General features: G+C 41.2%; 1 protein-coding gene across 5 annotated transcripts in view; it reads right to left on the bottom strand.

The window, feature by feature from the left end:
- Positions 1–24,266, bottom strand: part of PLCB1 (phospholipase C beta 1) — a 344,760-nt gene that overhangs the window by 99,359 nt on the left and 221,135 nt on the right. For all 5 annotated transcript variants that reach the window (XM_085053971.1, XM_085053973.1, XM_085053976.1 and 2 more), the window contains exon 10: positions 5,780–5,926. In XM_085053971.1, the coding sequence (XP_084910097.1) occupies positions 5,780–5,926 (147 nt within the window). The remainder of the gene's footprint in view (positions 1–5,779; positions 5,927–24,266) is intronic.

Below are 24,266 nucleotides of genomic sequence, written 5' to 3'. Positions count from 1 at the left end.
ACAAAGAAGTTCAATTGGATTCAGGGAAGGATATCCAGCTAGAGTGTCTTCATCTGCTGCAATAGGTTTGATTCCAAGCATTCAGATACAAATTTCTTGCAGCAGAGAGGTAATAGTAATGGAAGAATGGCTTTGTGCTTCTTTTAGATGTGAAGAAAATGGATGCAGTTTCCTGCTTTCTAGCAGACTTCCTGAAAAGATCTTTCTGGACTTCTTGGGGGAAATTAATTTTCTTTTTAAGGAGGCAGTGGGTTCATTTACACTGAGGATTCTTTGCTGATGGGGGATATGTAAATACTTCATCTAGACTGGCATGCAATATAAAGCAGATTAATCCTCATTTTATTGTCTCTGTGGTTCTGTGTTTAGGTTTTATGCTGGGAAATACACATCTTGGGATTTTCTTCACAAAACAGCAGTATCTGCCTTTGCTCTGTTTTTACCTTGTAAGAACTGCAACAGAACCCTTTCTTACTTGAAAATCCCTGTTTACAGTTTCTGTCTGATACATGAGCTGGAGCAATCATAAATACTCCACAAGGTATTATCATTATCCTGTTGAAATCCATAAAAATTCTCAGTTCCTACTGGAACCAATGGGAAATATCTGTTAATAACTAAAAAAATTGGCCAGTGTTGGAAAGCTCTGAAAATCCAAAGGGAGTCAGCAAAGCGACAATGTGTCTCTTTACTTTTTTGGACTCAGTTTTTCCTGTTTTACCTTAGATTATGGCAGATTATATCTCCTCACACAAAAGCCTTTTTGGTGCAATTCCAGTGTCTGGGTTAAGTAGTGGCTCTTTTTCAGGATGCAAACAAGCATAAGCACAGATCAGGGAACAACAACTCACATTTCCATGCACTCATCCCTAAGCATCTACTTATGAAAACTTGGCTCTCATTTTATGGATCCACTGAACTCTACTGCCTAGAAGACCACATTCCCTTACAGAACTGTTCTAATGTTGTTTTTCTTTTCCCTCAGAGCATTTTGAATTTGGATAAACAAACTATTCTCTGATTAACAAACTCTGCTTCCTGAGAGACTCCTGGTCATCATCATCGCTAAGTTTTGGGCTCCAAGATCCTTCACCTTCAAAAGTGCATAAGTAAATGATGACATGCATCACTTGCCATATGACACTTCCCACACTACCTTATTAATAAGGCTCAGATGTTTTGAAAGGATTCCTGCAAAGGATAAGAGGATATTCAACCTCCAAAACATACAATCTTCAAAAAGACTCCCAGGCAGAGCGTAAAATGCTAGCACATGTTTTAATGGTCCCAAAAGCTTGGTTTTCAGAAATACAGAATATGAGGAATGTTCCCTCCAATTTTTTTTGCATATATTATTTAGAAATTTATATTGTGTGAGTTGCTATCTGCATTTATTTTAAAATACCCCTTTTGCATTCTAAAATGGGGTAACACAGACACTACAGTGAACACTTCCAGTATATTTTTAATAGCCTGAATACAGATCAATTTTTTCATACTGGAAATTGAAAGCATTATGTGTTCCCTTCTACAATACAGGCAGTGTCTACAGTAGTATCATACCTAACATTTGCAACCCATCACTCTATATGGGCTAAGGAAAAATGGATTTTGACAAAAATTCACTTTTCTGAACAACAAAATTGGCCACACAATATGTGACAGGATACTATGCAGAATGAGCCAGTGCTGATTGATATAAGCTGAGGGTATGACCCATGTTACCCCACAGAGAGCAGTTCTACACTTCCACAACTTTAAGCTGCTCATTTCTCAGCAAGTGTATCCTTGTTGGGTTCATCCACCACTGCTTTTTCCAAGTGGAAGTTATTTGCAATCCATGGACTTAATGGCATGGTTGCTATCTATTTAAGGCATCTTTCCTCCCAAACTGGGGGATATTTGGATCCAGTTATTTGGAATCACCTGACTCTCCACTACTCTAGAAACAGAGGCTGCTTCTTCCCACTCCCCTAACACCTTCTCCCAGCTTGAGGTGCCTTTACCCTTCCTTCGCTGTGCACAAACATGAGCTGCTGAATCTCCTCTCTCCAGGCAAGTGCTGGAGAAGCAATCAGCGCTCAGGATCATACAGTGGGCTTTGCAGTGAGCAACAGCCCCAAACTGCTGGCAGCCTGGCTCCTCACTCCACACAAGGTGCTGGCAGCTGAGGCTTTCTTAGACACAACACATTTATCTGAACGTATTTTCCTCCTGAGCTATTTCACCATGCATAGGAAAAGCAGATCAGACCTCACACTGTGACATGCTCTGCTCCTGCTTGTATGTCAGTCAGAATAAGGCTCTCAGCCTCGGCTGTTATTTTTAACACCTCATTTGGACTGAAGCAGGATGTGTGGCCAGCAGCAGGAAGGTATCACCCATCTTTCCATCCCTTCCATATGGTGCTGTCAGCTTGGAAACTGTTTTGGAGGCTTTGAAGGTGAAGAAGGTTTCAAGTCAGTGCTGAATGCAGATAATAAGCAGCAACAGTCAGGACTGAGGAATCACTGAGAACAGAAAGCTGGAGGATGGTAGACGAGAGGTCACAGCAGCAATGGAGAAGAGAACATGTCCCTCATGAGACATTTTTCTAGAAAGAACTGAAATACCAGACTGTAAGAAGGGAAGCAGATGCTGAGGGTGAATGGGATAGTCCCACATTGGCTACATGTGCTCAGCTGATAGCTTGGCAACCTACTGCTGATATAATTGTCCCTTTTAGCCAAAATGCGCATTAAAGGCGCGTGATTTCCATATTTTGCATTTCCCATATACAAGAGCAAGTTGCCCAGCCACCAAAGCATGCAAGGCTGAGTGTGATATGTCATCATTTGTCTGTGACTTTTGGGTGCTGCTGAAAGAAATGTTTCAAAGTCACTCCCCACTGTGACCACAGCAGAAACCTGAGGTGTGACACCAGAGAAAAGCAGGGCTTCATTTTAAGGGTTCAAAGGAATAAAGATATAAATATGATCCCAGTGAGAAAAAGAGATGAGGCAGTAACAAAAGTTTCTAAAAGATGATATTTCTTTAAGTTAGCCAAGGTTTGCTATAAATCCCTTCTTTCTTCAAGGATTCTCACCTTTGTTCTTGCAAATCACATTTGCCTGAGGAAAAAAAAAAACCAGCAACACTTCTAAATAAATAATCAGGACTTGATGTACTGCCAAGGGTTTCTACTAAAGGCTAGGAAAATGATCAGCATAATTAAAAATAAATTCAGAGTGTGCACATGTTTCTTTTTATGTTATAATCTTGTTTCTTTGTACATGCTTTTTTGGGATTAAAAAAAACTAACAAAGGGAGAGCTAATTGGTAGGTCATTAAGTACAGTAATCAAGTATTGCCAGACTGAATGGATTTCTTATTGTCCTGATAATTATTACATGACTAGTTACTATTTCACTCAATCAGGGCAAAGGTGCTTCCAAGGCTTCCCTTCCAAAGCCATGAGCACTTGAGCAGATCCTTCAAACTCTTTTGGGGAAAAGAAATAGCCTGCCACCATTAATTTTATTAATTTTACTTCCTTGTTGGAAGAAAGTAAATGAGAATATGATTGCTGTATCTGATCTAGGCTCAGAGCAAAATCCAAGGCTGTCAGTTCTTGTAATACACAGATAAAAATCAAATCATTAATCCCATTGTCGGCCAGCTGCCACACATTTACTGAACATAATGAACCCACTAGAAGGGAAGGGCTCGTGGTTTGTGCCTGTAAATGTGAAAACACACACTCTGAAAAGGAATTTGAAGAAGTTTCAAACTTCTTTTGCACTATCCCTTGAGTTTACCCTGATTTACTCCCCCCAGTTTACTAGGAATATTATGTCAAATTAAGACTGAAGATCTTAATATTTCCAAATATAGCCTCTGAATTTACTTGGAAATGCAGGCAAGGAAACCTGTAGATGCAATCTGAGATGATTTGCAGACTTTCATATACAAGTCCAAGCAAATTTAGCAAGTGTCAAGGTAAATAATTTTAAACATGCAAGGTCACTTGCAGTGCAGTTAAAAAAACTGAGGATTGGTTGGACTAATAGTGAATTCCCATCCTTAATTCTTTGGGTTTTGGCTTCTGTGCCCTAAACCTTTGGAACACATCTCTGTCCTGACCAGCCCTGATAAAAATCTGTGTTATGGAACTGGCTATCAATTCCTGCTGGTAGAGGGGAGAGCAGCCTTTTATCTCTTCAGATCAACTTTAAATTGCATTGTCTTTAAACCTCCAGTGGGCCTGCACTTCTCACTTTCGTACTACAGCTTTACTGTTTTCTTCCAGAATATCTGTATAAAGCTGCAGCACTTGGCTTAAGCACCAACTAATCCTCAGTGACAGAACAAAGTCCATCTTGGAGGTAAGAGGTCTGCAAAACATCATAGTTAAAAATTGCTTTTGCTTTGGCCATGTCTTCACTCCCCCAAAGAGCATAAATTTCTGCATATTGGAATCATAACTTAAAAGCGGCCACACTGATTTTCGTTTCTTTTAATTTGGAGAAAGAAAATAGCTGTCAAAACAAATACTTATGTGACAAGTTCTAGCACAAAACACATTTTACAGCTGAGATATAAACTCTTGAAAAATGGTGTCTAATGGAAATAATGACAGCCCATTCACTCCATGAAAGCATGCGAAGGTGCTGTAGAAAGAGCTGTAAGAAACATAAAGCAGATGAAAATAACTCCCATGAGGTCTGTTTAAACTGGGCATCACCACCGCCTGGGATTGTTTATGTCTTGGCATACTGGCATTCTGAAGGACTTGGTCAGTTAAGGCCAGTCTGTTAATAGCATTAACAAGCCTACGTTATGTATAAACTGCATTTTTAGCACTCAGTGTAGCATTATTTTTTAAAATTTAACATAATGCTAAGTCATTAGCAAACATGACAAGACAAAGCAAACACCAAATCAAACAGGAGAGAACTCCCTGTGCACATCTACTTGCCCAAAACACTTGTCCCTACATAAACTAAACTAAAATAGTAAATTTACAATTATTTTCTGGCAAGTTAACAGAACCTTGAACTAGAAAACTAGTGCCAAAAGTTGAATTCCTAAACTGCCTTAGCTTTTTCTGAGCCTTACAGCATTGTTGACTTGGCTGTGCAAACAATACAGTTCAGACTGTAACTGTAATTAACAGGAGCTTCTGAGTACTCAGACTCTTTAAAAACATGTCTAAAGAGTTCAGCTCAGATATTCGACATTGTCAGGGAACAGATTTCCATTCCTTGCATATATGGACTGTCAGAAAGTTATGTGCCATGTTGGAACCTCCCTAAAGGTGGAATCAAAGCAAATTTCATGTAGTTCAACAAACAGCCAGGTTTAATGTTTAGGGACAAATTCATGGGCTACAGAGATGTTTCCTGTATTCTGCTTTCCACACTTGTCTGGCTATTCTTGTTGTCATAAAAAGTACATAGTTCATTCTCCTCTCTAAAGACGGACCTTAATCTGGAATCCTATCTAAGTTGAGGGAAATTTTCCAGGGACTTCACTGGGCTTCTGACCAGGCCTTATCTGAACAATGCAACTGCTGCTCTCTTGTTAATAAAAATATACTTGATGCAGTTGTGTATATCTGATGCAGTTGCGTTGCAGCAACCACAAAAATCAAGTGCCACCCTTGCTTCCCTGAAGATTAAACTCCATAATTTTCTCCATCATTTTCTGTTCATGTTTTTAGTGGATTTTTCGTTACCACTGAAAATACGCTCAGTATTTTTGTAAGGCAAGAAATTAGATCTCTGCAACACTGCTGTACCTGTGAGGTAGGTGTTGTGTGAGGAGTTGATGAAATAGTGTGACAGTGGTTGAGACATATCTTCATTTAAATCCAGTTTCTCAGGTGGAACGACGCCGTTTTCTTCTCCACTCAGATACCGCATAAATCCATCCACAGATATCTGTCCTGAGAGAGACACAGAGCCAAGGAAAGCACCAATTAATTTCATGTACAGGTTTTGTGACATACAGATAAATTCAATACACACTTACACAAAGGCACGTGTGAAAGACCCTATAACCATTAGCCTGGCCTTCATCTAGTTATCCAAATATGTTTTTGTTATTACTACCTCATTTTCAGCCATCCAAGTTGCACACAACACAAATTCCTTTAGCTGTAACAAAGATAAATAATTTCATAATCAGTGTCTACAGAAAATCAAGGGCAGGGAGGGAATCAGAGATACAGAAGGCTGTAAGAACAGAGAAAATAAATCTAAGCCCATCAAGGAAAGGGGCCTTTTGGGGACAAAACAAAGCATTCTTTCCAGAGGAAACCAAGAAACCTGCAGAGAGCCACAGACAGAGATAACTCTGACCTCTTTTGAGTTTGGTTCAGTGTGTGTATATGAATGCAATGAAACTGCAAAGCAAAGCAGAACAAACCAAATGAACTACCTTTCAAGTGGAAATTAGGCTTTGCTTTATAATTTTTATATTTGTCTTGTAATTAATATCTCAGAGTGCCAGCATAAATGATAATTTCATATGCTGCTGTCAAATTACATGGCTGAGTCCTATCCTCAGCTTAAATATCACCATTGATCACAGTGGAGCTGTTCTTATTACACCAGGAGGACTTCTGACGTCAAGCCTTCTGCATAAAGTTGACTTTATGGTGTCAATTTGTACATTTAGACTAAAAAGAAATCCAGTGAAGTGATTTTTATAATAAGTGAAGATTATTGCTTAACTGAACAAATTTGAGACATTTTTCTTTGCCAGATATTTTTTGCTATATTGTCTAAAATTCATCTGTTGATTTACTCAACCACATATCTTTAGATAATTCAGCTCCTGCCTACAGTAAAAGAGATCTGTGAACTACATGTTTGGTGACTCCCAACAATGACAACTTCTTACCTCTTGTCTCCAACCCAAAATATTCTGCACAATCTGTTAAAGCAAAACCTTATTTGCCTGTTGACTGAAAAATTGAAGACTTCAATTCTACTCCTGACTCTGCTACTCTCTCCTTCAGTATCAATCCCTTTTTATATTAAAACATATAAACTTACACATATTTTTCTAGCTTGTGAAAAAGTAGCAGACAACCCTGCATTTTTTTTAAGCTTGTAGCCACATTATGCAAATATTGCATGTAAAGCACTTACTTAAAATCTGTGCTTAGGCCTCATTTGGCTCTTGATCAGAGAGGAAAAGATACAACAGTCTCAAGTGCAGATCCTCAATTTTCATAACAACCCAAGACTGGTGGCACTAAACTAATTTATTCATATGACAAGATATGCAGTGACAATACAGAGCAATGCAATTACCATTCATTCTTATGACAACAATTTAAAAATGGTCAGAAAGAAAACCACCAAGTCCATCCACTATTTTAAGGCTGCTATCCAAGTGCAATCTTGTCAGGCTCCACAGCAGCTTTGTTACAGGGTAGCTAATCATCCAGACATGGAGGACCATGTACTTTCCTTTCCACAAGAAAAAATGTAAGAAGGTGAAAATCAGGGAAAATAACCCACCACTGAGCTTTTTTATGAAACCAAAGATTTAGGAACAACCTTTCTGCTGCATATATCTACCAAAGAATGCCAACAGTACCAGGTGCTCTCATGGAGTTAGCTTGACCTAAAATTCACCTAAGATAACACTCTGCACCAGGTTTGCTAGGATATAGGCAAAGAATGTGGTGTGCATCCATACCAAGCAACATCATGGAGGAAAAACCAGTTAAGATCCAAACAGGATAGCTGGTACTTCCACTTTGTTATACAGATAGTCAGGTTGATTCATGCAGATGTAGTTTTCAAGGTTCTCAAAGCGGTCCCTGAGTTCAATCCTCAGAGTCTGCCTGACAAACAGGGCCTTGTTTTTGCTATTACCACAAATCACAGGAAGCATTATTCACACCAATAATTAGCCAGCTTCTGAGTTACACACTTGTCTGAGCTCAGGGCTCTAGAATTCTGTTTCCCCTATCACAATTAAGCAGTACGCATTTCAGAAAGAAAGGCAATTTGCCAGTTCAATTACAGCCAATATTGCACCAGTGAGGGTATGCCTGTGGAATGGAGATGGCAGATGTCAAAGGGGTTTTGTGTTTTGGATATTCGAGTAGATTGCTTTTGACCAATGTCAATAATGATATTCTGAGGCCAGCTGCAGAGAGGACGATCCTTGGTGGACAGGCACCCAGAACAAAAGAGCCTCAATTAAGTGGTAGGATTTGTTCTCTGTTTCCTTAAATATATTACAAATTTACCACAGGCAATCTCAAGAGGAAAAAAAAAAGTGATCTGTTGCTTCCATTACAGATGTCACCTTTTATCTTTAGATATATAATAGAAAGATTCAATGGTATTTTTATATATAGAAAGTTAGAGAGACAAGAGACACATAATGCAAGTGACAGATTCACTTTTTTTGTTTTTGCTTTTTGTATTAAAATTATCTTAGCCCTAAAACTTTGATGGAACTTCCAAAAATATCCAGTGTGCTTAATACACTTCAAATTGTAGAGTTAATTGGCTTGTCTTTTTCACTCACTGTCATGTAGGTTTGATCTGATGTCTCTTCTTGGGACAGAGGCAAACCCAAAACTCACATTTGTGTAACCAAAGTAGAAGTCATCTCAGCAGCTGCAGCCCTCAGAGAGACCCTTCTCTCTGTGAGGTTTGGAGTTTGCCAGCACAATAAAGGTTTTTTCCCCCCCCTTCAAATATCTCTAATTTATCTGATTAATTACAATTTTTCTCCCTATGGGGTCACTCGGTAGTGCTTCACTAAAACCTTTAGAATCTGCACAAACATAAAAATGCCTCATTTTTTAGGGAATTTAAATGTTCAACACTACTCACTCAGTGCCACTGAGACGTCTCTGGCTGAACATGGCAGGAGTCCTCATCCTCCTCCTCTTCCTCCTCCTCCTCGCCCTCAGGCCCCCCTTTTCCCCTCACACTTTGTCCTTTTTCCCCCCATACTTTGCCCTTCTTCCCCTCACATTCTGCACATTTTCTCCTCACACTCTGCACATTTTCTCCTCACACTTTGCACGGTCTGTCTCACTGCACTTCCCCCTTTACACTTTTCCCCATGCTTTCCACTTTTCGTCCTCATATTTTTAGCACTTCTCCCCTCACTTTGCACTTTTCCCCTCTCACTCCACACTCTTTCCCTCACACTTTGCACTTTTCCCCCTCACACTTTGCACGTTTCTCTCAGCTTGCACCTTTTCCCTTCACACTTTGCCCTGTTGCCCCTTAGATGTTCTGCTTTTCCCCCACACTGCACTTTTCCTGCCTCACTTTGCCCTTTTCCCCTCACACTTTGCACTTTTTCCCTTCACATTTCACACCTTTACCCCTCACACTTTGCATTTTCCCCCTCATTTTGCACTCTTCCTGGCCTTTTGCCCTTTTTCTCTCACACTCTTCACTTCTACCCCCTCTCACTTTACACTTTTTCCCCTCACACTTTGCACATATTTCGCCTTGATTCCCAAAGCATGCATAAGTGGCCAGCTAAAGTTTGGTGCCAGGCAAGCAAATAACAGGTCAATGTTAATGTTTTTCTAGTGCATTGGAACAGGCCTGAAAAATATAAGAACAAGTACTGAAGAGAAATACAAAAGCATCTAATGTATTCTTAGTCATAGACATTCTCAATACCTCAAAATTACAAATATGTAGCTGAACACTTGGGTAAAGTTTATATGAACTTTGATCTAACTCCAAAATGCACCTGAATTAAAAACTTTCAAGAACTAGAGGCACTGGAAAGTCTGGAAATGTCTCTCTATGCCTTGCTCTGCAGTTTTACACACATGCAGAAAAGTGTGAAGCCATTTCTTAGCAAATGGTTCCACAAGACACCTCGAGCTGCTGCTCCATACCAACCTTCAGGGTGGTGAAATTCATGCAGAGATAAAAAAGAAGAACCACACTGGCAACTGAGTGAAGTCAACCAAATCTGGCATTTTTTTCACTGAAATTTGGTAGGAAGGAGAAGTAATTTTCTACTAGAAGAGGAATATGTTGAGAGATTCTATTGAATTTCCTGACTGTGATCAGCTTCATTACATGAAACATGGGAAGCGTTAGTGTAGCTTGATCTGTTTCTGAATCACAGAATCACCAGGTTGGAAGAGACCTTCAAGATCACGGAGTCCAACCCATGCCCTAAGACCACCTGAACTCACTGAGTGCCACACCCGATCTTTTTTTAAGCACATCCAGGGATGGTGACTCTGCCACCTCCCTGGGCAGATAATTCCATAACTTCATCACTCTGTAAAAAACATCACTCACTCTGTAAAAAACATTTTCCTAACATCCAATATAGATTTCCCTTGGCACAGCCTGATACTGTGTCCTCTTGTTCTGTCAGTTGCTGCCTGGAAAAAGAGACCAACGCCCATCTGACTACAACCAAACCTCAGGTAGTTATAGAGAGTGAAAAGGTCTCCTCTGAGTATTCTTTTCTCCAGGCTAAACAACCTCTGATCCCTCAGTTTGTGTTCCAAGCCCTTCACCACTCTTGTTGCCCTCCTTTGGACATGTTTGAGTGTCTCATCCTTCCTGAACTGAGGAGCCCAGAACTGGACACAGCACTCGAGGTGCAGCGTCACCAGTGCTGAGTATGGGAGAAGAATGACTTCCCTGGTCCTGCTGGCCACACTACTCCTGATCCAGGCCAGGATGCCATTGGCCTTCTTGGCCACCAGGGCACACTGCTGGCTCATGTCCATCAGTACCCCCAGGTCCCTTTCTGCCTGGGCACTGTCCAGCCACACTGTCCCCAGCCTGTAGAATTGCAGGGTATTGTTGTGCCCAAATTGCAGGACTCGGCACTTGGACTTGTTGAACTTCATCTTATTGGACTCTGCCCATCAGTCCAACCATTCCATGTCCCTTTGCAGAGCCCTCCTACCTTCCAACAGATCAACACACACCCCTAGCTTGGTGTCATCTGCAAATTTACTAATCATAGATTCAAAACCCTCGTCCATGTCATCAATAAAAATATTAAATAAAACCAGCCCCAGCACAGATCCCTGAGGGACACCACAGTGACTGGCTGCCAACTGGACACAGCACCATTCACCACCACTCTCTTGGCCCGGCCATCCAGCCAGTTCTTAACCCAGAGAAGAGTGCACCTGTCCAAGCCATGAGCTGCCAGCTTTTCCAGGAGTTTACTGTGGGAAACAGTGTCAAAGACCTTGCTGAAGTCCAAATAGACAACATCCACAGCCTTCTCCACATCCACCAGGTGGGTCATAAAAGGAGATCAGGCTGGTCACACACGACCTACCCCTCCTAAATCCATGCTGGCTGGGTCTAATCCCCTGGCCATCCTGTAAGTGGTGTGTGATGGCACTCAAAATAAACTGCTCCATGACCTTACTGGGTACTGAGGTTAGACTGACTGGCCTATAACTTCCAGGATCCTCCTTTCTACCATTCTTGTACCATTCTTGACGTCACATTGGGCAGCTTCCAGTCATCTGGAACCTCACCGGTGAGCCAGGATTGTTGAAAAATGATGGAGAGTGGCTTTACAAGCTCTTCTGCCAGCTCCCTCATCACCCTGGGTTGGATCCCATCTGGTCCCATAGATTTAAGAACATCCAAGTGGCTCAGCACTTCTCTGACTGCTTCCTCCTGGATAACAGGGGGACCATCCTGCTCCTTACCACCATCTACCAGCACAGGACAGTTGTCCTGAGGACAAACCATCTTTCCAATAAAGACCGAGGCAAAGAAGGCGCTAAACACCTCCACCTTCTCCCTGTCTGCAGTCACTAAATTCCCCTCCACTTGAGAACTGAGATGGTTCTTACCCCTCCTTTTGGCATTAATATATTTGTAAAACCATTTTTTATTATCCTCCAAAAAAGTTGCCAGATTAAGTTCTAACTGAGCTTTGGCCTCTCTAATTTTTTTCCTACATGTCCTAATGATCCCCTTAAATATTTCCTGAGATATCTGACCCTCCTTCCAAAGATGATACATCCTCTTTTTATTCCTTAGGTCCTTCATAAGCTCCTTGCCTATACAGCCTGGACATTTACCTTGTCAACTCATCTTTCGGCACACAGGAATGGTTTGTTCCTGTGCCCTCGAGAACTCTGTTTTGAAGCACGCCCACCCTTCCTGAACTCCTTTGTTCTAAATGGCTGCTTCCCAAGGAACTCTTTGAGTAAGTCTCCTGAATAGGCCAAAATCTGCCCTCCGGAAGTTTAGTGTGAAAATTTTATTGATGCCCCTCCTGATTTCACCAAATATTGAAAACCCTGTAATTTCATGATCACTATGTCCTAGACGACCTCCAACCACCACATCTCCCACCAGCCCATCTCTATCAGCAAACATCAGATCTAATGCAGTCCCTCCCCTGGTCAGCTCACTCACCAGCTGTGACAAGAAGTTGTCTTCCACACACTCTACGAACCTCCTAGACTGCCTCTTCTCTGCTGTGTTAAGTTCCCAGCAGATATCTGGTAGGTTAAACTTATCTACAAGAACAAGGGCTGGTGATCCTGAAACACCCTCCAGCTGCTTCTATGTTCTGAATCTTCTAGAGGTAGAATAAATTATCTACCTCTTCTTCCTGACTGGATGGTTGATAATAGACTCCCAGAAGGACGTTCAGCCTTACTGGCCTTCCCCTTAATCCTTACTCATAGGCATTCAACTTCATCATCATTAGTTTAAATTTCCACAGCATCAAATCCCTCCCTAATATAAAGATCCACCCTTCTACCTCCTCTCCCTCTCCTCTCTTCTGAAGAGCTTGTAGCCATCCATCACAGCTCTCCAGTTATGCCAGACATCCCACCACGTTTCTGCAATGACAACTATGGCACAGCGTTGCTGCTGCACCATGGCTTCCAGCTCCTCTTGTTTGTTGCCCATGCTGCATGCATTAATGCACATGCACTTCAGCTGGGCTGCTACTTTCATCTTGACTGCCTTACCGCCCTTGGGCTTGCTTCTGGAGAGACCAGTTGCATCCCTTTCCCCCTTCAAACCCAGTTTAAAGCCCTCTCAATGAGTTCTGCTAGTTCATGGGCTAAAATCCTTTTGCCCTTAACAGATAGATGGAGCCCATCTATCTGATGGCTCCAGCAGACCAGGTGCCCTGAAAATTGCCCCATTATAAAAAACCCAAAATTCTGACAATGACACCAACCCTTGAGCCACTTGTTGATAATGTGGGCTCTCCTATGCCTTTCATCATTTGTCTCTGCCTCCACCTGCCATCATTTGTCTTCTGCATCCCTGGCTCCACCTGATTGCTCCAAAATAGTTACAAGGGAGGGCAGGAAAAAAAAAAAAGACACAAATGAAGTGGAAATTTCTATGCATTTCACAGTATTTCCTTATTAATTCCAGCTATGTTTTCCCATACCTTTCAAGATTTGTTACAATGGATCAAAGACATGAATGTTCCTGGGTCAGAAAAAAAACCACATAAAAATGAAACTGTTGCTTTGTCCACAAGTATCAAGGCTCTTTTCTAGTCAACATTTGTCAGCTCTAAATACAACAGAAGTCACTTCTGTTATCCCAGATCCTTTTTCTTGGAAGCAGTCTTCAGGCAGGTGACATACTTCTGGCAAACAATCTATTAAAAACTCACAAAATTTACAGGGGTAATTATGTGAATACTCTTTTCTATAGTTCTTAGATCTTGTCAACATTCTTCAATCAAAATATTTTGTTCTGCAGTTTATGCAATCTGGGATATCCCCATTCCTGGGAGATGGTATTCACAGATTTGCCATGAAGCAGGAATTCCAGCCAGCTGAAATGGTTGATGGGATAGACTGTACTTTGTGAATATGCTTCAGAGACTCCTCTATTTGACGGCTGTGTTATCTCACTCTTCTTAGTCCTGTTTGACCAGATCCGCAGAACCTGACCCATTTCTCGCATGGGGATGTGATAGTCCTTGTGCAGGGTCAGGGCACAGAGCACTTCCCTGTGCCAGCACAGACACAGGTGACAAGTGTGGAACTTTCCATGCAGCTTCCAGGGCTGCCAAAAGCACAGGCTGCAATCCTTCTCCTGCTGCCTAATGAGAAACAGGTAACTTGGCAAGATCCTGCTTTCCCAAGCCCTTCAGCAGCCACCATGACCAGCATATTGCCCTGGATGTTGAAATGCTCCTGCCATCCTGGGAGCTTGCCAGATCCTCAAGATGAGGATGTAAACAAACTCCTGCTCACTCAAAACCTGCTAAAAGACATCAGGGTTCAAAGTAGGGTCAAGCTTCCAAAAGAAGCTTCTCCCATAGCTCAGTGCCCTCTGCAGAGGCCCAGGATCAAGACCAAAACACTGGCAGTGCAGAAGTCTGGGGGAAATATAAAAGTGCAGCTAACCCTGAGAACTTCTCAAACAGCTGCTCGATTTAAACTTCATCCCCTTATTTCAGCAGGTATGCTGGATGTGCAGCTACTTAATTTTTTCTGATGTCTGCCCAGCCTGGTCCCAGGTGCCTTCCAGTCCCCTGGTAAAAGTCTTGGGACAGAAAACAAGAGAGGCACAGCAGACAGCAGAAGAGACAACTTAGGTGAATGCTTTTATTTGCACTTTAGTCTTGCAACTTTAACATCAGCCTTTGCTGGTCCCTTTAAATTTGTGGATGTTTTGCATAACAATTAAAATGTGCATTTGCTTGTACACTGTCAATAGGTTTGGCCACATGGATCTTAAACATTTCTTTCCATGTATTTGCAAACTTCATAGTGCTTTCCATTTGTTTACACCCGCGCTGCTATCCACTTAGTTATAATGTAACTGGAAAGCACAATTGTGCCACAAGATGTTATTAAAGCAAAAAAGAAGACAAACAAAAAAGGAAGCGAGACAATTAATTGGCGCCTTGTATCTCCCAGTCAGCAGCACAAAATTACAATAGTATTTTGTCTGACAGTGAAATCAGCTCTATTCCAATGCAATCTGTAACAATAATCACATTTGCTGTAATCCCACACAACTGAGCAGTCCTCTCAACTCGAAGATAAGAATCCAACAAGCAAAGCAGATACTTGATAATCCAGTGAGAGATCTGTAAATTGTGTCCCAATGGGAATTCTCTATCATGAGCCAGCACGGCAATTTACAGCTCATTAGGTATTAAAATTTCATGCACAGTGTGGAGTAGAATGCATATAGTCCTGGTGTGTCTCTTGACACTGGGCACACATTAGCCACTCTGCTTTCTAGCTTTGTGAGCCAGCAGAGAACTCACAAGATGAATTTACAAAAAATTCACACTGTGTAGGACACAATGTGCCACAGCTGCTCTGGTGGCACTTGCAGCATTTGCATCCAAGTGATTTGGGAATTGAAGCTGAAACCTGCTTGGCTCTCCAGACACACGTTCTATTACTACATTGCTATGGTGTAATTGGAATTTCTGTCTGTATTCAGTTTTGCAAACCAGGGCAGGACAGGATTGTCCTGGTGCATTGTCCAAGGAACATCATCGTAATAGCAAAGGCATCACAAGGAGAGAATATGGAACAAACTCAGCCCAGACTGATAACACCCCAACCCTACAATTGGGTTACTAGACCCTACCCCAGGAATCTCAGTGCTGCTTTGTTTTAGGAAAAACACTAAGGATGGTAAAGACTCTCCAGGCCTCAGGTCAGGATCTGCAGATATATCAAAATATCAAAGTACCAACCACCATTTACACACCTCATGCAGAAATCATCAGTAACTCCTTCATTTTAGCAGTTGTCTCAATGATCAGTAAGGGCAAAAATTCGTATTAGTCAGACAGGCTTATCAAATTAATAGGCAGAGGAACAGCAATATATCTGAATTACTGCATCTGGATATTAGTGAAGCATTTAATGAAGTTTAAAATTCAACTTTTTCCTAATTGGAAAAACAAATCTGTAAAAAAGCAGAGATAGAAATAAACTGAGGTCAGCTTAAAAGATCAGGGCTTCTTTGAATTTGAAAGCTGAACTGCACAAAATGTCCAGAGGCTGAACACTGATCAGCAGTAGGTCTGGTTTCATAAAGTCCTTAATAATGTGAAAGAGTAGAATCAACAACACAGGGTGTAAAGAACAGACAGTTCTCTGGTAGCTGTTAGAAAACAAGAGGATAAAGCTGAAATGAACCAGGTAAATGGGACACAAATCAAATGAGAACACGCAAAAAATAATTCAAGCTATGTAGCTAATCACTAGAGCAAAGAAAAATCCAAAATACAAAAGTGAATATGGAAGAAGAATGCCCAGACTTCTATCACCCTGAGAAGCAGATGAGATGCAGAGAACAGCAATCCATCTGTGTAAGAAGCTGCATCAAAAAAGGGGATTAAGGAAAAGGCATAAACCGGCGAGGAGACCAGAGTAAGCACTAGAAAACTTGGGATAGGGGGTGGGTGTCTTAAAAAGCTTGGCAGTGCTACAGCTAACTGTGCTAGGAAACAGTCTTGCAGTGGATTTATTGGTTGTCTCTTTGCTTAAATCCTCTAAAATCAAAGCAGGACAATATCCTGTTGTGTTCAAATCTCATTTCCGTTCTCTGAACTTGGAGGAAAACTTAACAGATCCAATTCTGCCCTCAGTTACACTCGCTCAAATACCTTCTGTAATTAGACAGTTACCTGGCCACGGAACAAAACAAGCTCTCTTTAGTAACACATTCTTGAAACAGAAATGGAAAACTCACTCAGCAAGAAAGGAACGGAGCAAGATTCCTCGCTCCAGCCTTGAATGGGTACAATGTAGAAAGACACAGGGAAATCGAGATATAAACAGAGAACGGTAACTCTGAAACAAGAACAGAATAAATGCTTACTGAATGACAAGCCGTCACACATGGCAAGGTAAACATGTTGTGCCTAAGTAGCCTACACGAAAGAGCTTGCTATCAGTTAATCCATGCGGAAATATCACATGCCCAAGGACACTGAGATCCAGAGTATTTTGCAGAGGAAGGCTCATCAACCAAGAAAAGCAGAGTTCAGTGTGTTCAATCAGGAATGCTTGTCATTCTAATGAAGCTATCATACCCACTTTGTCATCTGCACAAGTGCACAGAGAAAACCAACAGTGGATACAATTATCTACCTTTTTTTTGGGGGGGGGGGGCAAAAAAGATGTTTGCAGATGGAAAAACACTTTTCTGAACCATCAAGATGAGGTACTGCCCAAGACACTTAATTCACTCTGGGGAATTTCCTACAAGCTTCCAGGCAAACCACACCAAACAGCAAATCTTCTTCTTCAATCAGAATTAAAACTTTGGGAATATTCCAAGGACACTGCCATCTCCAAAGGGAAAGGAAGATGGAGTGTCACCTGAGAAAAAACCCATGATTCCCAATCTCACTGGTGCCTGTAGACATGAGCCATCCACTCCAATAAGATCTTAAAGCCACTGTGAACTGTTGAGCATGGTATTTACTTACTTGTTTTATTAGAAGTCCCCAGCTTTTTCAGCCTTTTTCAAGCTCCTGAGAAGGAAGGTCTCTAATCCACAGGGGCTACACAGCCTATGAAAATGATGTATTTTCCTCCAGTAGTGCCAGAAAACAGCAAAACACACTCAAAGCAGTGTGCGCTTTGATTCTACATTCTAACATGGGAAGATTCTAAACATTCAGCATTTTCTCTTCCTTAAAATTTATACCTTGTAAACAAGTTTTATTTTGATGGATATTGATCCTTTAAGCGTCTGCAGTAGCTTTAAAACCTTCTGCTGTTACAATGCATGGTCACAGTTCAGAGATTTTGGTAAGCAGAGGTTTTGTGATAAGGAAAACAGGTCTTGGAATTGTTTCTGAAATTTTAGCAGGCAGATAAATACAAATTTGAATAGCCAGTAATTGTTAAGGAATGGGGGAAAACCCCAAGCAACCAATCTCTCCTAAGTCTCAAGACTGAAGCAGGGTTTTACAGACATTCTCTGCTCTTGCTTCTCAAGAGATGTAGTAGAAATTGTTTCTGACAGGATATCCCTTACAGGATATCAGAAGACAGTTAGCCTAGATCAAATTAAATCCACAAAACTGTTACAAAACCACCTTCACACCAGCCCCTAGCTCACAGAGGAATAAGCACTTTGCAACATGGCAGATATCTAAGGCAGCAGAGTGGAAAGGTTTTAAATCAGACAGATAGAAACACCATTCATCCCAGCAATACTACAGGTTATTTCTGACAGACTTAGAAGAGGGACACCACTGGAATATGTCACTGTCTTGCCAAACCTCTCAAAAATATCCTCTGTAGAATGCCTCAAGTGATCCTGGGAGTTGGGATAATGTTAAAAGTTGGCTTACTTCGAATTGCTAGGCTGCATTAAAAGACATGGGGTTTTTTTCTGCTAAGTGATACTTCTCAACATAAGCTAATAATGCACTTGCCAAAAAGGCTGTCCTGTAGTACAAGGGGAAGAGGTAAGAGAAGAGTTTCAGTATGCTGTAAGTGGAAACAAAACCTAAAAGAGAAAAATCACAGGTGATGTTTTTACCTCTGGAAACTCCTGCAGCTGAAAAAAGATTAATATTAAAGAGAAGTGGAAAAGAATAAATGGGTGGCACTGCAAAGACAGTGCAAATAAACTGAAAAGAAGGGATTTTAGTTCCTTTAAAGGGCCTTCTTTAAACTGGGTTCTGCAGCTGCAGGCACTGCAGTGGACAATCCTTTTCATAAACGAGTTGAGTGCTATCTTAGTAACAATCACTTTTTTTGCCCTCTTTACTATCTCTGGTAGTCTGTGCCAGGACCATATTGTTAGGAAAGTTTTCTTCATTTCCAGCCTAAATTTATTCAAGGCCACTTGATCCTTCTGTGTTCTTGTGCCAACATTGTCCTTTAGTTTACCACTTCTTTATGCCTCCCCAGCGTTTAACCCTGGTGTATTTATAGGCATATTCCAGCTAAAGGATATTGTTAGAGGATTACATCTGACATTAGAAGGGAAACTCCTCCTATGGACACTGTATTCTGGCGGTGCACAGGCTCCAGCCCTGCTGAGAGCCCTGCTCTGACACACACCACACATCCCAAAGAACTCAAGGATCAGGGCTGCCTCCTCGGGGCACAGCCTGTTGAGTCTGAGAAAAGGATGAGGCAAACCCCAGAAATGACACACAAAAGGGGATGGCCCAATGGCACTGAGCTCATCTGTGGTTCTTCTGCCACCAGTTCTAGATGTCAACCAGAGGATCTCAGCAGCCTTCACTCCCTGTGTCCTCAGGGGCCCTTTGCAGCTGAAAGCACAACATTTGTACAAGTGATAATGAAGAGCCAAACCATGCGATGTTTGTCCAAACTTTATCTACATTTGTTTCCTTCAGCACTTGAGTCCAGGCTCCTTTATGTTTTCAGAAGTAAACTTTATCTGATATTCTTCTTCAAATAATAAATCCTGCTGCTAAAATTGAATACTTCCCTGTGCTCTGTGAAAGAGGCAGTAACAAGCACAAAAGAAACAGTTTTACTGCTAGACTAAGTTTTCTATTTATGGGCTCTGATAGTCTGAGGCTGAACCAAAGACAATACAGGCAGGCAACAGCAGAAAAATATGTCTCCATAGCACCTGAAACGCAGTATTGACTAGGAGTCTCTTATCTCTGAGCAAGGCTCCAGCTGAAGGGAATGATGCAGCCCCTACACAGGCTCTAAAACCTCTGCCCACGTTTGCTTTGAGGTCCTGTCATCCCAAGTGTTTTCACCCATTGTCAGCATTAGGACACAGGAGTTAAGGCTGCCTGCAGGGCTTGAGCACAGGGCCCACCAGGTGGTCCCTCTAGCTTCCAGGTGGTGGGACATGAGTCACTGGTGTGGTCACTTCCATCTTGGATAGCACAGGGCTGGGCTGACTGCTGAATTTGCATGATCATGATGAGTTGTTTATGCTCTGCAGCTCTGAAGACACAAATTCCACAATAAGTCTGGACCATTTTGCATTCAGCACTGTTTCACTGGTATCAGTGGAGCTATTCCTGGTACCAGATACCAGTTCCAAAATGGTTCTCTGCAAAGCTTGTGCTTCTTTCAAAGTATCCCCATTATACACAGAAGATCATGAAACCTGCCCTCCCTGGAACCCTAAATATATTTTTGGTATTTTCATTAACTTTATTGCCAACAGCAGTGTTCAGTGTTGCAAAATCCATTATCACTAGTCCACATCACTGTTTCAGTTGGTACAGGTCAGTTAGAGAGATGCCACACTTTATGTGTAAAGCAGATGTAAAAAAATCCTTATAATTGAGGATTTTCACATTTAGTTTTTCACAGGAGAGGCAAGCTTCCAAATAACTGCATATTTATTTATTTATTTATTTTAAACAATTTCAAATAAAAGGCTTTCTAGTAAGCTGCCTAACTTAGCACTTGCTGCTGCTAGCATGGGCTAGACTACAACTTTGGTGTGGCTCAAACATTTTAAAGAGTAATAAATCATGACTGGGATCTACTGTTGTGTCATCATTTGAGACAGAAACAGTGCAGAGAGCTCTTCTCTTGTACAACTCGAATGCTGGAAAACACTGACAATCCCAAAGTTAATGGGCTTTTGGGTTCAGTATTCTTACTTTCCAGCATTACAGTTGGGATGCCAAAGAATTTCAACTGTTTTGTAACACTTTCTACAAATGCCTCATGCCAGAAAGCCCTACTACCACTTGCCTGAATGATTTATACATCAGAATTTATGCTTTAAATATTATGAAGTACGTCTTAAAAGTAGAGCCATGGCTGCATGGTGCTTGTTTTTGCCATTAAATTCTGTTGCCTAGGAAATGAACCCCCTTCTGCCATCAAAAGAAACCAATGTGTAATTAATTATTCTTAAGCAGTTACTAAAAGGTAAATTTAATGCAGTGGGATGAAAACGTTTAAATTGCACAGAAGTTTAAGGGAGGGAAAACACATTTATGCTGGAGAGAATACTGCATGGTGTTAAGGCTGCCATGGGAAAAATATATACAGTAAATACTTATAAAATTAAATATATCTTAATCCAATGATAATTGCCTAATTTATTTTATTACCTAAGAAAAGCTCACCACAATGACTACCAATAAATGTGCACTGCAAAACAGAATAAATACTGGAATTCATGGAGAGAGTCATGGGACCAGCTCCTCTGCAATCCTAAACACGTCTAACCAAAGCTGACACACAGCAAATAGGTACAGAAAATCTTGAGAGAGAAACACTGTGAAATATAAGAGCAGATCTAAAGGTTTGGCCCTTTACAATTAAAGAAGCAGAGACAGTATTTAAATAAATGCATCCTGAAGAGGAAAAAAAATCGACATCTTTATGCCATTACTTAAAGAAGCCTTCTAGTAAGTACAATATGGTGTCCAAACCCATTGCCCAGGAAAAACCTCCAAAGCACTTCCAGACTTTCTTTTCAAAGCTTCCACCATAAAAAAAGGTTCCACCATAAAACCCACCCTAAAAATTAAGGCTGATAATAATCTAAACCTTATCTTGCTTCCTCCAAGGACAATGGTGAGGTATATATTTTGTAGCTTTAGTTATTTCACACCTCCTTTCCCTAGCAGACCTTGGATTTTTGTTCTTCCCTGCTTTCATTTCTGGTCTGGCACATGTGTCTAGCTCTTCTTGCATGCTTGAAGTGTGGAAGTGACACAGGATGCCCCCAGAGCTGAGGCTGTGGCTCAGGGGTTTCCAGAGCACTTATCTGGTTCCAGAATAACAGGTTTAAACAGAGACATTGGGATTTGAGGTCTCAAAAGCACCAGGATCCTTTTGAACTCAGAAACTTTTAGAAATGAACTGCACCATTAAGTAAAGGAAGAACCAGCATGTTTCTGCAGAATGGGAAAACCATATCTATGGTAAATTCTTCAGCAGCCCTCACAGCCCCCCAGCACACTTCTGCTGAAAGGGAGAGACTGCTCAGCACTACCAGGGACCTCCTCCTGCTTCCACCTGATAAGGGAACTCGTTATACAGTGAATTCATCTCTTTCACTGCACGACACAAAGGATTAATCACAGCAGCTTACTTGAACCACAGTAAAATACTACTCCAGATGCTTAACCTATGCAGATGTCAAGCCTGCCTGTCTGCTGATTTTGCAAAAGCTCCACCATATCCCAGTAATAAAAACACCTAAAAATACATCAGTGACAAACAGGAACACAGGCAGCCTTTTTACTCAGAACTCTGTAACCTAAGGAAGTTCACCATCAACAACACCAGCATTAGATTTTACCAGGTATCTGAGGAACTGCAAAAATTCAAAATATTATGGACAGCTCTTGCTATCAGTGTTCAAAATGGTGTAGTTGAGCAGCAACAGAGACAACAAAAGGGCTACAATGGTGACCAGGTGAATTATGAGACCCCAAAAGCATTTGAAAGTGAAATGTCAATCTGTTAACGTCAAGAGACAGCACAACAACTCTCTAGAAGTTCACTAAATTAGCTATGAGAAAATAATTAGAAGAGAATATTGTGGTACAGTGGATGTGCACAGACAATAAACTCAGACAGGAAATCAGGAAGAACAATCATCAGACAAGTGAAGGTCTAGAACTGTCCAAACAGGGAGCAAGGAGTCAGCTGCTGTACACAGCTTCCACTTTATGAATTTGGATTTATGTTTTCAAGGAAAAATCTCTGATTTTATTTGAAAGAACTTTTCAATGCATGACATTTTACTTTGAAGAAGCATGCCCATCACACTTTCAGAAGTTGCCCAGGTACCTGTGTTCATGTTTCTGGTCAAAAACTGTCTGGAAATTTCACTTCAACAACCCTGGGAATTGTCCTCCCTGACAGCAGAAAGCCTGAGTGATAATCCCTTTTGCAGAACACCATATTAAAAGGTTAAATTACTGCTCTAAATATGTGGTTACACTTTGGTGACATTTTATAGACATGAAGCATTTCTTGACAATTATCCCATGAGCGTAGAAATGAATGCTCACCTACACTTCATTTAATATACAGTAAATTGCATTCCCAACTCAGAGCAGATGTACAGAAAATATTGTGTCCCTGTGTCACTCCTGATTAGCCGATTCCTGTCATTTTAAGGTAGTAAGCTTGGGATTTACACTGGAGAATGTGCCAGCTGCTGCAGCTCAGCGACCAGACAGGGAAGTGGTGTCTTCAGTACAGAGGTGCCTCTCAGGTTGTGCCAGCTGGACCTCAGTGTGTGAGTTTGAAAAGGGAAAAAAAAACCCCACAACAATCCCACAAAAGAAATTAACTCTCTATGATCTGCCTTTCCCTTGTTTAAGTCAGCATTTTCAGAGAAACGATTCTTTAAGAGCAGTATAAATCACACCCAGGAAGAAAAGCACGTATAGAAAAACAAGTGTCTACAGCATATGTGTGCACCAAAGCAAACAGGGTAAAGCTGGAGGAGTCCCACAAATGCCACTGGAGGACTGCAGCAAACACCACCACAGCACCCTTCCTCCTGGAGTCTGTTTCATACTTCCTCCTCATTGGTAGTCAAAAGGTGATTTCACTGTGGCTCTGGTGCTCTGTTGGCACACCAGCACACCTCCTTCTAATAAATCCTTTATTTGGTTTATATGAAGTGCTAATATTTGGGTAACAAGAATGATCTTTTAGGTAACAGACTTTCCTGCTGCTGGTAGGAAATAAGGTAAGCCCAGAGCACTGTTCTAATATTTGCACAGATGAGAAAGGAGGTCACAACACGTTTCCTTTTTCTCAAGGTGCTGTTCCTACTGACGTCAAAAGACAGTTTGCATAAATACAGCAAAGAAGAAGGATTTAACCCTCCAGCAAAACCTCTGGAAACACTTAGTTTGATTGTGCTAGAAAAATAAGAAGCCTTCAGAGAAAAATTAAAACTGTTTGAGAGACAACATGGACCGTGACATCGATTTCCTTCAGGAAGACATCAAGGTGACAAGGTTTCCAGGGAGAGGTGTGGGAGTGCCTTCAGTTAACCTCTAGACTTCAGGGTCTTTTTTGACTTTTTTGATCTGCAATCTCTGGACCAAACAATTTTTTCATATTAGACCTGTATTGCAGGCTACTCCCATGCCCCTAAATTTTCTGAGATGTAAACACATTTAATTGTTAGGATACATGGATTGGAATAAAACAGGATGTAGACACATTGAATGCTATTTTAAGACTTGTGGTGGTAGCAAAAATCTGCAGAGATTTGTGCAGGAGTTCTTTCACTGTTTTTGGCAAAATGCCCAGCTAAGTCCTGACAACACTTAAGATGTTCAAAAGGGAATTCTATATGATTACAGCACGAAAC

This window comes from Lichenostomus cassidix, chromosome 3 (assembly GCF_008360975.1).
Source record: "Lichenostomus cassidix isolate B80296 chromosome 3, HeHo_3.0, whole genome shotgun sequence".
NCBI lineage: Eukaryota > Metazoa > Chordata > Aves > Passeriformes > Meliphagidae > Lichenostomus > Lichenostomus cassidix.
This window is presented reverse-complemented; position numbering and strand designations above follow the sequence as displayed.